This window comes from Lissotriton vulgaris, chromosome 10, assembly GCF_964263255.1.
Source record: "Lissotriton vulgaris chromosome 10, aLisVul1.2, whole genome shotgun sequence".
Taxonomy (NCBI): domain Eukaryota; kingdom Metazoa; phylum Chordata; class Amphibia; order Caudata; family Salamandridae; genus Lissotriton; species Lissotriton vulgaris.
In genome coordinates, this window is record NC_141698.1 from 792473285 (window position 1) to 792488442 (window position 15158).

Here is a 15158-nt window from a genome sequence, read left to right on the forward strand (position 1 = left end):
CTGGCTAGGATAGGGCAGGTGCTGCTGGAAGCCCATTGTAGCCACAAAAGGAGTGACAGGCGGATGCAGACATAGGCCCAAGGAATTGGCTGTAGCCCACAACTCCTTGAAGCACTCTAGCGCCGTGTTTGCCCTATCTCTGAAGAGACGAGAACCATCAAAGGTCATGTCCATCAGATTGGCTTGGACATCCCAGAGAAACTTGATGTTTTCAACCAGGCGTGGTGTCTAATGGCAACCGTTGAGGAAATCACCCTTCCCTGTGAGTCTGTCGTGACAAGGCCACAGTGTATAGTAAACTTTGCTGCATCCCTCCCATCAGCAGCAACTTGGGAGAGGACAGCCCGGGCCTCCTCCGGGACTTGTGGCAACACTTGCGGAATAGTCTCCCACAGGGATAGGCGTAAATGCCCAAGGGGCATGCAGTGTTTACGGAGTGCAATTTTAGACTGTTGGAAGAACATTTTTTCTTTCCGAACCTATCCAGACTCTTGGCATCCCTTCCGGGGGTGCGGAAGGGAGCATGCCTCTGAATGTAGAGGCTTGGACCACCAAGTTCTCAGGGTTGGGTGACAGGTGAGGAAAGCTGGGTCGCCCGGTGCAGGGGGCCATGGTTATATTTACAAAAACCCCTGCACTGTGTTTGGACCCGGTCTCCAGAAGAACACCATTAAAGGCCTAATTAAAAAGCAGCAAGGGTTCTGCAGTGGAGACATCAGGCTGCAGGACCTCTGTCAAGACATTGGTCTTGACTGCCACAGTAGGAAGCTGCAGGTACAGGACCTACACAGCCCTATGTACCACCATGGCAAAGGATGCTCCCTCCTCCGTAGTCAGGCTAGAAGGAAAAATCATGCCAGACTCTAAAGAGGTATCCAAGTCACTGGCCACTGAACAAAGTCCCCTCTCAATCTTCATCCAATCTTAGTCCAATAAGGTGGTGCTGGCGATTCTGGAAATCTCAGGGTCGGACTCCGCATCTAGGAAGGTCAAGGAGATGTGAATGGTGCGGATCCATGATGACTCATGGGCGCTGTGGGCGGAGCTGCTGTCAAGGAAACCAATGAGACTCCTTCTGCTGAGCCTGTGGGCCCAAAGACAGGCCGGCAGGGTTAGGCCACCCAAAAATGGTGCGCATGGTGTCCTAAAACTCTTAATTGGGTGGGGGGTCACACCCGGTTCCGGAAAGGGAGGGAAACATGGAGCCAATGCAGGCACATGTTCCGCAGAACTAGGCCTTGAATTCTAAAACTCCTCCGTTGCATCGTGTGACAGACTGGGTGAATTTGAAGCACGCCTCCCCTTGTGCTTCTTGTGGTGCTTCTTACCTGAAACCCTTTGAGGACTTTGAATGGGAGGATGTAGACTTGGAGCCCCCAGAGCGGTGCTCGGGCCTTTTTCGACAGGGAATGAGACCTCCAAGGAAACCTCAGAGGCTAGCTTTAGAGACTGCTCCCTCAAAGTTTTAGTAGCCAACGCCCAGCAGTTTGAACACGTCTTTGGGTCATGGTCACACTTCAGGCACCAAAGACACATGAGATGGGGATCTGTGACCGGGCACTGCACGATTTGAATTGTGAAGCCTTTTTAGACATGATGTATTCCAATACACCTAAAAAGGTCAACAAAAAGTCGAAAAATGTCTGTCAAAAAATGACGGGGCAGCTCTTTTCAACAGATCTGCACTGGCTGGAGTGGAAAGAAAAGAACAGGTATCAGCGCGCTGGAGTGGCGCCTCTATAGATCACAATTTCACAATGGAGGCCACGCTGACAATGTCACGCGGAGTCGACCGACGCCACCTATCGGCTCGTAGAGGGTACTGCTCAAGAAAAGTCTACTGCATCCAGTCTGACACTTGGGAGGTTCACAGGTAAGGAATCTGCGGCTAGATGTCTGTATCAGATTGCATAATGTCAGCAGTTTCAAGTACTGGAGTTCCCAAGATGGCTCTCTGAGCCACACTGCCTAGAGTGGGGCTTGAGACTCAAGTATGCCGTTCTGCCGTTACATTGCCTGCCCCAAGTTTTATAAGATAATCAGGAATGACAGGTTCTAAGTCCTCCTAGTGGCACTGGATTGGGCAAGGAAAGTGTGGGCATGAGCATTTGTCCTCTCATAAGGCTACCTCTTCGGCAGGATCTACTGTCACAGCAGGAGGGCAGGGTCCTGCAACCAGATCTCTGCAATTTTTTCAATGCTTGGAGATTGAGCAGTGACAGTTGACTGCATTCAACCTCCCACTGAAGTCATTGATGTCACGTTGTCAGTCAGACATCCTGGCATGAAATCAGTATCCCCGACATGCTTGTGGCTTGGTGCAATACTCAGCAGATTGACCCACTTAAGGCCAGGCTGTACTTGGTATTGCTTTTTTTTTTTTAATTTTCTCTAGCCCCTTATGGGCTTGCTTTTGGCAACGTTAAGTCTTATGTTTCTGCTTTTGTGTTTTGCAGTTGTCGTATCAGACCTCCCAATTTAAATGACCCGTTGTGATGTGTTTTTTGAATGGTTTACCTTGAACACTTTACGTCATGCCCCAGTGGGACCACAATTTAGCTCTCACATTTCTAATGTGTGCTCCCTTAAAACTGCTGCAAAGTTGTACACTCTAATGACAGTCTTCCTTAACTACATAGGAGTGACACGAGAGAGCTGCAAGCCCTCTCTGTCAACCCACCTTATATGGCATTCCTTCTGGGCAAACTGGGTTTGAGGGCGTAAGCCTAATTTCTTTAGAGAGTGGTCCTTCATTTCATGTCTGGCAAATATCGCCCTCACTGCACTCTTAGCTCGTCCTCACCCCTCCAACAAGGAGGAAGAGAGACTTCATCAGCCGGATGCTAAAAGAGCCCTCAGCTCTTTGTTGGATTTGGTAGAGAGAAAGAGGGCAGGGCATTATGGAAAAATACCATCTCTTCCTGTATTATTCTCTTCATAAAAATCTGCTATGTGCTGACTAAGAAGCAGCCTCCAGAAAGTTTGCTGGCTCAGTCCACCATAGCCCAAGCTGCTACCACTGCATTGGCACGTTGTTCTGGACATCTGTCAGGCTATGTGGGTGTCACTTCATATCTTCATGAAGTACAACAGTCTGAATGCCCATGCCCGTAGAGAAAAGCACTTTGCCCGTGCACTACTGCATGGCTTTTTGGTCTGAGCCAGTTCACGGGACCCACCACCCAGGAGGTCCTGTTCTGGTATTTAATCCATAGGTGAGGAATCTTTAGAAATATCAATCAGAAAAACAAGTTACTTACCTTTGATAAGGCACTTTCTAGTGGATGCTCTATCCCCCAGATTCTTCACAGACCCTCCCACCTCCTATTCTGTGAACTGGACTCTTTTCCAATCTAGAAATGTCCTAAATCCAGAGACCTGCACAGTGGTCCAAACCTATCCGATGTTGAACTCTGAAACTAGGGACATGGACGGCCTAGAAAACAACTGTCAGTGTGCGTAGGTGGCGCTATTATGCAACCCTGCACACTGCTTTTGGAGTGGAGCCACAAAAACAAACTGTTGACATGCAGGTGTGTTGCTGTAAAGTTTCCGAATCCAGTCTGATGCCTGGGGAATATTTGAAAGGTGAGGAATCTGCAGTTAGATGGAGTATCATCCAGAAAGATCGTTACCATAGGAAAGTAATTTTGTCTTGTAAATGGTGATTTCTATTTGCCACAAAAAATAGACTGGAAAATAACTTATTTGAAGTCTATCAAAAAAATAAGTGTGACCATACAAAGCATGTTTTCTTTAACCTAATTTATGTAGAGTGGGTCCATTAGAAGGGGCTCAATTGATGTTATGTAACTGCTCCTTGCTTTAGAATAGATCAGCTTGCCATGAAATAGTATGGAACCTTTTAGTTCACCCAAAACATGATAATCACATTGAATCTTTACCTTCTATAAACAATCCACATATGTAGGCACCTTCCCTTGGTGGGTGGCCATAATCTTCCTTTGTCTTCTTGGTCACATCCACAGTTAGGCACATTTTATCTAAAGGCCATTGGTTCTTCCGTGCCATGCTCTGCATAATGGCTAAGACAAAATATAAGTCATTTTTAAATGCATTGATTTTTATGCTTATAAAGACTGATTTGTAGACAATTCCCTTTAAGTAAATTATATAACATGCATGCACTCAATACATTTAATGTAGGCATTGCTAGATATGATGCCACTGCTAATCATATTTTCCCCTTGGAAGTGATGCATTACACTTGGAGGTAGTCAGATTACAGAGTTACATCAGGCTAAAGGGTACCAAAGTCTAATTTATTGCACACCAGTACCCTTTATTGGCCTTTAGAACTGTAAATTAAGAAAACATTATATACTAACCGGTTAAGAAGGACTGAGGATTAAAGAAGCCTGGAAGCCACACTACTGCTGGAAGCACAAGATCCTGAGTCCAAATATCCAGTTCTCTGCAGCGCAGGAGAAGGTCAGTAATCCTGAGCAAAATAAAGTGTATCGTCAATTCAGATTTAAGCATAGGACACGAATATGTGAAAGAGTCTCTTTGTGTTTGAGTTTACAAACTCTAGAGCAATTTATTTGAGTTTGCATCAATATGCAAAGGAGAGTTAAAAGTGAGGCTGACTGGGAACCTGTTAGGTGCAGTACTGTAGCAAGAATGGAGAGTAGAAGATGAAGAGCTTTCTGAAAAAAAGGAGTTTTAAGAATCTATTAATCTTGTTGAAGGTGTTGTAGGTGGTTAAAGAAGAGCATGGTATTTTAAGACCTTGATCAGACTGATTGAAAGGCAGACATACAAGCATGATGAGACAGAAGTGAAGGAGACTTACTGCATCTAGCTAGAATTATGGTGGGATAATATGAAGATTATGCAAGTGGGTATTTTATAGTTTGAGATGATGTCAGGGACATTGTGGAGAAGAGGTCAATCAATGGGTTATTGTTAGCAGTGAGAGCTTTAGAGATAAATGTCTAGTGATAGAAGAAGTACTGTGCTGGATGGATGTGAGGTAAGCAATGCAGGAAGCTGGGCATCCGGTAAGAGGGTTCTGCGGTCAAGCCAAAACATTACAAAGATATGGTTAATAATTGTAGCCATTTCCATTAGTTTATCAGCACCTTATTTCACAACATAACTATTACATTGCTTTTAGCAGATTATATCTTATACACATATCCTGAACTTTAAACATGAAAGCAAATAGAGAATACCATACTCATTAAACTTTGAAGACTGAACATTACTGATTGATTTGTGTATTGAACACTTTCGACCCTGTAGAGCATTTTGTGCAAACGTAAAATATTGAAATAACTAGTATAAAAAACCACAAAAATAAAATGAAAATGAATCACTTAGATTGTTTAAGAAAATGCCTCTTTAGCATTATCCCTAACCGCTATTCTTTTGGACTGATGCTGCTGTTGTTTTTGATTGTACAGACTCTACTAAACGGGCCCCAGTGCATGTGCTCTAACCCCTAAAACTTGCAGAAATTAACTAAACTGCTAATTGGCATATTTAACTTACATATAAATCTCTAGTATATGGTACAAAGTGTATCGGGGGTTTATAAGGTAAATGTCACTAATGGAGTACAGTACCCATTTGCCACAACTCTACAGTGACATTGTAAACATGACTGCAGGCCTACCTCTGCAGCAGGTCTTTGTAGTTTTAAAGCAAATTCAGCCTGCCACAATAACCCTTTTTGGCAGCCCTAAACCCTCTTAAAAAAATAAGATACCCCTAACCCAAAGAGGCAGGTAGCATGGTATTTAGACCTCCACCCCAGTCTCGATTGTGCCAGGAGGCACCGACGGATAGAGCGGGGTCTCACCGGTATCGAGCTGGCGCCGAGTGAGGTGAGGTAAAACCACTGAAGAGCATAGATGCAGCATAGCTTCTTTGCTCATCGGGGTTTCGAGAAATTATACAGAAACTGTATGTAATCTGTCTTATACCCACTTTTGATTAGTTTATGCAGTGACATTATTTGACATGGTCCTGAAGAATGCCAGGGTTCTTATATCCATTGATGGCAGAAACATGTTGACCGAGCCTATGTTACAACAGTGATTAACTCTAACTGTTCAGAAACTTTTTGCACTTTTTTGTCATTTTCACTGTTTTAGTAGGGCAACTGCATGGATTTACAAATAGGTTGTGTTGTATATTAATGAACACATAATCCAGGGAGTCTACCCATTTTTAACTCACTTTACTTACATGCACTGCACTCTTTGAGATAATGAATCATGTCTAAAGTACATTACACATATCTTCAGTTGAGTTTTTTCCTTCAGACAGAATCATCAGAAGGATACGGTGTATCACACATTGGTTTTCTCTGATTCATAAGAGAGCCAGGGTGGACACTGTTTGGTTCCCAGATGATGACACTGGGCACGATATTGTGTAATGATGGGATACCTCAATATCCTTGCATGATTCTTAGTTATAGCCTTTCCCTTCTCTCACACATAAGCGGGGATATTAATAGCACATCCCCCCTTTTTTTCGTTGAGATATACATTGGTCGTAGAGTATATCGACGATAGTCTTCAGGATTCCGTTTTGTATATTAGTAGCATGGTATTTAAACATAGGACTTGTAAAATGTTTAACATTAAACGTCTTTAAAGTGACTCAGCCTCAAAAGCTATTTTCACTGCAGTGGGGTCAGCTATTCAATAGGAAAGCATTGGGATACAATATTACATTCAATAATGTTTCCACTGCCTAGGAAACAGCTATAAAGTTACTTCTTGAACTTTTTTGAATATTTATTACCAACCCAATTCACTGGTAGTTCAGGCGGGGCAGGAGGTGTGGGGGCTGCAGACTGCAGCCGTGGCCGGTCTGGTGCGCCAAAGCCATTGGAAGTAAGTGGAAGGAGCAGGAGATTGCAGCCTTAGCTGGTTTGGTGTGCCAGAGCCATTGCTGCTGCCTTTGGTGTGGCCGTTATCGGGCCAGCCGTGGTACAGAGCGAGGATCTGAGGCGCTGACACAGCCCCTGGAGCTTGATTCCTGCTCCTGACAGCTTCCCTTTGAAGTGGTGCTCTTTGTCTGCGGGCCTCCATTGATGCCACACCCGTCTCCCAAGCTACACCCAGCCACTCTCCCTTCCTCCTAGAGTATTGCTGGCTCTAGGGCCCCCAGCGGGTTAAAAGGCATGAATATAAGAGGCAAGAGTCAGGGCTAGGCTGTAAGCCCACTGCGAGGTGCATGGCACTATATGGGGGGAGGACGCAGGCTTAGGTATAAGCATCCCGCCCCCATGGGTAGGGCGTGCTAGGCCCAACAGCAGGACCCCTTTGGTGCCCTGAAGAGTCTGCAAGCCGGTGCACCTTGCACCCGGGGCAAGGTTGGTTGGAGGGAGAGGGGGGGAGAGAGGTGGGAGAGAGGGGGAGGAGAGGGGAGGGGAGTCTCGTCTCCTGTTATTCTTTCCTCCTGCATACACAATACTACCCCGCGCCCATGCCTCTTTCAGCTCCATTCGCAGACTATGAAAGTGAGGCTGTACCCAATAGGACAAGAGGATGTGAGTATTGCAGGAGAAGACAGCAAAGAGAGGCAGGCAAACGAGCAGCATTTACTGCATTGAGAGCTGATCCTGTTCCCTTGAAATTTTTTTCACCATTTATTACCCAGCCAGGGTTCTACACCAATTGGAGTCTTTAACTGGACTGGATACATTTTGGGATTGTTTATCACCTGCAGCAGTGGCTAGGAGTCACTACTAATCATAGAGGCTTCTTGATGGACTTCCCTGACTTTGGTTATTTAATTTGGCGCCTTTTGTGTCATTTCAATGGAGAGGTGGAGGTGTATTTGTATCCTCTTGGTGGTCAGGGCAGAAAGGTTAGAGTGTTTGCGTGGCACCAACAGGGCTGTGTTCCTTCCAAGAGGGGTGTACATTTAAGCATATAAAAAACAAAACCCAAGGTCTCGGATAATAAGCGGATAGGGGCACTTACAAAGTTGAATTCAGGAATGAAAGTAATCTAATTTTGTAGGAGTTGGAGTGCAGAGTCTTGTAATAAGCTTAGCTTTATATTAGTACTAATTTTCAATTTGGCAATAATGCCAGGAGCAAGGCTGAGGTTATATTAAATAGTCCTAATACCACCAGCAAAAGGAAGAACTGTGGAAGCATTTGATGAAACACAACTTTAGCAAAGGCCTCCTTTGAGTGTGGTGGGTATACAGAACAGGCAGCACCTAGTACAGAGCCTCCCCCAGCTTTCAAAAATCTGACCTCAGCAATTTTCCAAGACGTAATCCCATAGTCTGCATCTATAAAGGAATTTGTAGGGAAAAAGTTTAGCAAGAAAGTTAACAGGGGGATCAGACCTGCATCCAAGGCATCTAATGGAAATGGGTGCAAGGATTTTATAATCCTCACCAGTGATATGGAGGATAGTTCCTTTGTTTCTTAACATGGTGAAGATTCACTGTATGTCTAAGAACCACAATTATCATCCTCACCAGTAATTTGGCAGGCAAATATGTCCACCCCCCAAATAGCTAAGCGAAAATATGTGAATCCACTTGGGAAACAGGAGTCAGAAGTATGAGGAAGAACTGCATCAATTAAAGGTTTGAAGGGACTAAAACAGGAAATAACCTAATTGCTCTGAAAATCTCATCCTATCGGATCGATCAAATGAGTTATTTATGCCAAGTTTAGATATTTATGCAGCACATGGTCGGTTTCTTGTTGATGTATTATTATTGATGGAGAAAACCATGGATTGTGGAAGCAATAGTGGCGAATAATTGTGAATCGAAAAACAAACTTGGTATCTCAACTGTATTTCAATAGAACTGAGGGCTATTAATGAATGTATGTAGTCACTAGTGCGGCCAGTAGGGTCTGAGAATCAAATAAATATCAAAGAGACATTTTTTAAATGGTGCAAGAGCAAGTGATATCCGAGATATTTTTGTCTAATGTCCCGATGATTTTGAAGAAATAATAATAGTAATGATTTTTTTCGTAGAAGAAAGGACATAGAGAGAAAGAGGACACAAACGTTTGCCAAAAGGGTGAGAGATTCCAAGAAATCCCCTAAGAAGCATAGAGAAATGCAAACAAATAGTAAAAGGGTGGCAAAGCCTCAAGTTAGTAATCTGCACATAAAAGGAAAATATTCAGTCATTAGCAATAAGATCAAAGGCTCTGGGAAATGTTCTGCTTGGGAACAACCCCATAATAGAGGGAAGTCTGAAAAGCTATATCAAGAGATGAAGCATATGGGAAATTCAAGGCTCAGAGTTAAAGGATGACCTGATTGTGTTGATCAACAATTGAGCAATGGCAGATTCATTAATAAAGCTATTAGTAGACAAAATTGCATAATACCATTAACCGACTCAAGTGGGACAGGGGAACCTGACAAGGAAGGTCAGAGGAGGTTAGATGGGGGTTAATAATCTAAGAACTAATAACCCTAGGTGGGTCACAGGTATTAGCAACACTAAAACTAACAACCTTATTTATGCTGAGGGAATGCAACCCCTTGCAGACCTATTCGTAATGTAATTTGATGTCAGACAAGGGAAAAGATGCAGCAAGATGAGGCCGGGGAATAGTCAAAGTTACTTGAGGTCTTCCCTACATGTATAGCCCTAACTGATATATTCTCTAGTGATATCAAGCAAGTGGGATTTCTAAATGGAGGAATCTGGGAAGGAAATTACAGTTGTCATTCTTCTCTAGACTAATAAAGAAAATCATAGAAGATGCAAGGGACGAGTTAGCCTTGAAAAGTATTCAACTTGTACCACCCCCAAAAGAAGATGTCAAACAAATGGTCATTACTAAATTATCATGCAGGTCTAGATGTCAGACAGGTAAACTTGATTCTTGAAGATCATGGGATCAATGGATGAAAGGTAACAATAGGATATAAGAGATATTCTCCGCATGACTATAGTAACGAATAGCTATAATAGATTTCTCTCAATCAATCTGGCGGAGTAAATCTACAAGAATTCTCTAGGTTAAGTGATATATATTATGATAAGACAGCTTCTGACAGCCTATCTCTATTAGCATGAAATGTGTATGAGCTAAGGCACATCTAAGAATTTGAAAAAATGAAAATAATTTTGTCAGCATAGAAGAATCTGTGTTTCCTGGAGACTTAGCTGTCGGGCGAAAAATTGCATTCCCCGGCTTTCCCCCAGATCTTCTCAGAAGCTTCACCAAGTGGTTCTGGAGCAACTCAGGAGGATTAATCACCTTGATCTCAACACGTATTGCTAAGGGGGATTCAGGTGCCAACGAAAAGTATGGACTCCATGCTGCTAAAATAGATCTGCTTAATATTAGTGAAGTAGCACATGTATGGTTATAGTAAATGTTTACAATAATCATAGGGAATACAAGTATAATTTAGTCCAATTTAGATTATTGGAGGAAGCTATAGGTCAAATTGAAGTGTTACATCCATTGAGTCTGATACTAGTTCTGGGAGATTTTAACTTGAGATTGCAACCAGATCAGGAAAAGGCTAGTTTGGGAATTCATTGGAGGCTTTTAAGATACCTTTGGCTACCTTTCCATGGTGCTGAAACTCTTAAGTCATAGCCCAAATTACAGGGTTTCTTACAGAGTTGTCGTTTTGTCTGCCTCTATTGCCCGCTACTCTTCAGATGTACCAGCATGGCGGATGTATAAGCATGGCCATAAAAAGGGGCCAATAGATTATATTTTCATCCAAACGTGACATTTCTCCCTGGATAAGTGATCATTTCCTATTAACAGCCAAACTGCCTTTAGAAAGAGCAATCAGGGATGCGATTATGCCATTAGATACACAATTCCTCAAACACCTTACAATGAGGATAGGTGCTCAACAAGTTCAGGCACTAGTGGATTTACAAAATAATATTAATCCATGCTGCCATTTATCTCAAGGGCGGAACCACTAAATATATATGTAAATATGATAGAAACATGAATCGCCTGTCTAGTTATAGAGTGGTGGAAGAAATCTAAAACACTAAAGTCTTGCACCTATAGAGGGTGGAAAAGTAATAGATAGCTTGATATGGAATGTTAGTTGATGAAGCGGAAGTTATGGAGGGCCCTGAAACCTATTAATATTAGCTTGTTATGTAGTGGACTGCTAAGACAGTATAAAGATAAGGTATAATAAGGCAATTTATTACAAGGAAAACTGGGAGGAAATTATGCCAGCTATTGTAGGGAAAGATGTTAAGAAATTCTGGAACCTGGTACATTTTGGTAGCCATAGAACTGGGGATGATGTTGATATGGTGCCATAGGATATATGGATAGAGTTCATAACTATACTTTATAAGGGAAAGGGTGGCCTTGCTCCTCAGAATTTTAGCCCTGCAGCCCTTGATACCTTGGCCCTTTTCTCAGTCATCAGTAAAATATATAGCTAGAATCGGGCTCATTCAAGGGCCTGATGATCTGCGTCAACAGTAATAAAATCTGATCAGGATTTGTGTGCAAAGTTCCTCTTGGAGGCATATAAATCATTTACAACTGCATGTGTATTCCCCGTGAATTGGAAAGGGGCTGTTATTAGATCAATACATAAAAAGTGTGACCATAAGGTCCCACACAATTCTAGACCTATTAACCTTATGGATGTGGGGGCTAAGATTTATGGGAAGATTCTTTGAACTGTCTTAAAGTATGGATTGACAACGGGAATTTAATCCCAATAGAACAAAGGGGCTTTAAAGAAGGGCATTCCACCACTGATAATTGTTTTAGTCTCTGGGCTATTGCCCGCAAATCATTTGAAGTAGGGGGAGCCATTTATGTCTGTTTTGTGGATTTTAGATTAGTACTTGACTTAGCAAATCGTGAAATCTTATAGACCACATTGAAAACTATGGGAATTCCATAAGACGTACTGAAAATCTTAAGAGAACTTCATACTAAAAGTTGGAAGAGAATAATGGCGGATAAAGGGGAGGGCTCCCAAGAATAAAAAGGAAAACGGTTTGCGGGAGAGATATGTGCTGGCCCCAACACTCTTTGCATTGTAGTTAGCAGATCTGCCCAAAAATGTTCACCAAAAATGAGAGGCTCCCACATTCCCTACCTCTTTTATGTAGATCTGATAATCTTAGATAGCAGTTCATGGATAGTAGTTCAATCGCCTTAAAAGGAAATTGGAGGAATTTAGGTATTATTGTGAAACACATGATTTTGTAATACATTTTGACAATACTAAAATGATGGTGTAGAAACTCCAAAAATAAGAAACTTGGAAGCAGGTAAATTGGAAGTTTCTTTATTCTGGTCATCCGCTCTCCTCAACCAACAGACCTCAACATTCTAACCTGAGCTCTAGTGAAACATTCTAGCAGGTTACAAAGGAAGGGGGGGCAGGCGAGAACTAAGTGGTATAGCACGTCTGGGTATGCCAGCAGAGGAAAGGGGAACCAAAAGCAGCTTAATCATTGGACAGAAGGGGGAAAAAAAACCCAAAAAAAACCCATGTGGTTCACAGTTAATTCCACTTCAAAAGATGCCAAAAAGCTCTTTTATTTGGATTACCTGATCTACATAAGTCAAGCTTTGAGACCTGCAATATTGATGCCTGCCAGTCAGAAAAAGAGGGTGGTAATGAGTCCTTCCATTTTTTGCAAATTTCTCTCCTGGCCAGAAGGATAGAGTAAAAAAGATGATGTTTGGAAGGGCCCATAACTCCCTCCATAACTCCAAAGATCACCAATGCAGGATTTATCATGATCTGGTGTAGTGTAGTTCCTATTTTCCCAATAGGCCCTGCGCATTGGAATAACATAAACAGTAGTATCGACGTAGAAGTGCGGATCTTCCAGGCCTCTACTGACTATGCTAAACTTAATTGGGTTTGTTACCAACTAGCTCAGAGGTCACTGGAAACGTTCTTGACTGAAATAGGAAGTGATCAGCTTCGCTGGCACAGACAAGAAGGGATTCAGTTTTCCAACAACCGTGCAACATGACAACTTTGCTCCTCAGATCAAGAGTCAATCTCTAGGGTCGTGTGAAACAATAGACAGTTATTTTACTCAGTCAGTGGTTGTGCAGTTTACTTTCACAATATGTAGAGAATAGAGAGACGGGCGTTGTCAATAAAGGGTAACATTTATTGAACAGTCTTTCTTCTCGTACAAGAGAAATGAATTGCCACAGTTGCAAGACTTGTTATTATAAAAAGTACGTACATTAAGATAAGTATTGCAAAATAATACTCTAAAAGCATTGATATGGTTTCTTAGCCATACAATGGTTTAAAAGGAATAAAACATATATACATTCATATATACATTAGGCTAAAATACTCAACTGGTGCTTCTAACTACACCTACCCCAGTGTACCTGACCTAAGCCTAATACTTGGGAGGGGAGTAAGTAAGTAGCTTTAGTTTAAGTTGGTTTTGCCAAGGTTTGCTTCAAGAATTCTCTCTCAAGGGTTTAGTCAACACCATACCTCTGGAATAGGATGATGGAGGTCTGGTATCTCCCTCAGGACTCGATATCCCAGTCACCCGCAAGGGTAGACCAGAAACGCCGGAGCTGGATTTCTCTGAAGCGCGTCGAGGAGGAGGAGGAGGGGCAGCGTCCGCGGGCAGCTTGCATCTGCTGGGCTCTTGCAGGGTACGGCTGTTCAGCTCCTAAGTTCACCACACCATCGTTCGCTAGTTAGCAGCGATAGCAGTAGCGATAGCAGCTATGGTATCATCAGCATGACAGCTTCTTCAGCAGCAGCGAGATAGCTGGCAGCATCAGCTTCACCAACAGCAACGAGACAGCGTTTGCTTAAGGCAACGTTGGTAATATTTATACCTGAAAGGTGCCTTGTTTGACGTAAGTTTTTGGACATAAGACGTCAATAAAGATGTCACTAGGAAGTGATCGTCTATCAGTGCTCATTAGAGTTCTATTGCTAATCAAAACACAGCAAGCGGGGATTTCCAGGTTTGCTGAGTTTTTATCTTGTTGAAGAACTCTGAGTGTTAATCTAGGAATATCAGATAGTAACTTCTGCTCTGTCATTGCACTAATTGGTTGCAAAGGAAGTGGCAGAGAAAGCTATTCTGGAATGTGGCTCTGTTCGTGTGAGGCCAGAGACGAGTTTCTGAATATTGCACTTGAACGGTTATGCCAATATAGGGAATAAATGGATTTATAGCTGAATAGGGGCATAAGGTCACAGTATCGATCAGGGTCCTAGATTAGCATGCTACACCCACTCCACGAATTCATGTCCATCAAATTACTAAAACTAGAGCAATAAGATGCATGTGTAACATTGCCCACCCCAAAATACATATATGCATTTGAAATAGGCGTATTTGTAATACGTGAAAATTTAGGTACTGTACATTTTTGAAGCATAGAAATCATTCAAAATTTATAGCATATGAAATCAATGACCGATTATGCAAAAAGAATTACACATGAAATATCTCTGAAACAGAAGAAGGGCGAGATAATTTCATCACATATAAATGATTGCAATAAAATGTGCTAGAGGCTGTTGTAAAGTTATTATGTCTCTAGATGTATGTAGAAATAGAAGTTGAAGCTTCTGTTCTTTATGAATAGTTTTACTTTAAGCAAAGAATTTTTCGTGCCAAAAAAGGGTGAATATTAAAAGTGTTCAATTCAAAAGAATAATTGCTTGAACGGGAAAAATAGAGTTCCAACGCTTTTAGCAGTTTTTGTTGTTCAAAACTGAAGGCCGAATTCAGAGTTTATGGGAACGCTGTGTGTCGGAATGCTTCTCTAAAGTTATTGTTTCTGTTCGGGTGAGAACATCATATCGGACAGGCTCTCAAAAAATTGGTCTACAAAATCAGGTGACAGTTCGACCAAATTCGATAGTGCTGTAACTTGGCAGGTGTGAGAATGATTGCTGTCATCAAAGTCGGGATCAGCAATGCTCACAGATGGTCGTACCTGGGTGATGTTGCTTTTGTCACTCGCTCCCATGTTACCACCTAGTCGTAGCACAGGAGTCTCAACGAATGCCGTCATCAGGATTGGTAGCCGCTGGGGACAACACAATGCATGAGCCGTTATCGGACTCAGCAAAGTATCGATATCCATTGGTACTGCTGATGGAAGTGAAAGACAGATGTCCAACACGCACTCATCTCCGCATAGCATACATCGAAGTACA

The 15158-nt window shown here is 42.4% G+C and overlaps 1 protein-coding gene across 1 annotated transcript in view; it reads right to left on the reverse strand.

Annotated features, from left to right (window-relative positions):
- Positions 1–15158, reverse strand: part of DNAH11 (dynein axonemal heavy chain 11) — a 3435931-nt gene that overhangs the window by 25157 nt on the left and 3395616 nt on the right. The window contains exons 81-82 of the mRNA XM_086939827.1: positions 4350–4462; positions 3906–4046 (exon numbers count right to left, since the gene is read on the reverse strand). Of these exons, the coding sequence (XP_086795953.1) occupies positions 3906–4046; positions 4350–4462 (254 nt within the window). The remainder of the gene's footprint in view (positions 1–3905; positions 4047–4349; positions 4463–15158) is intronic.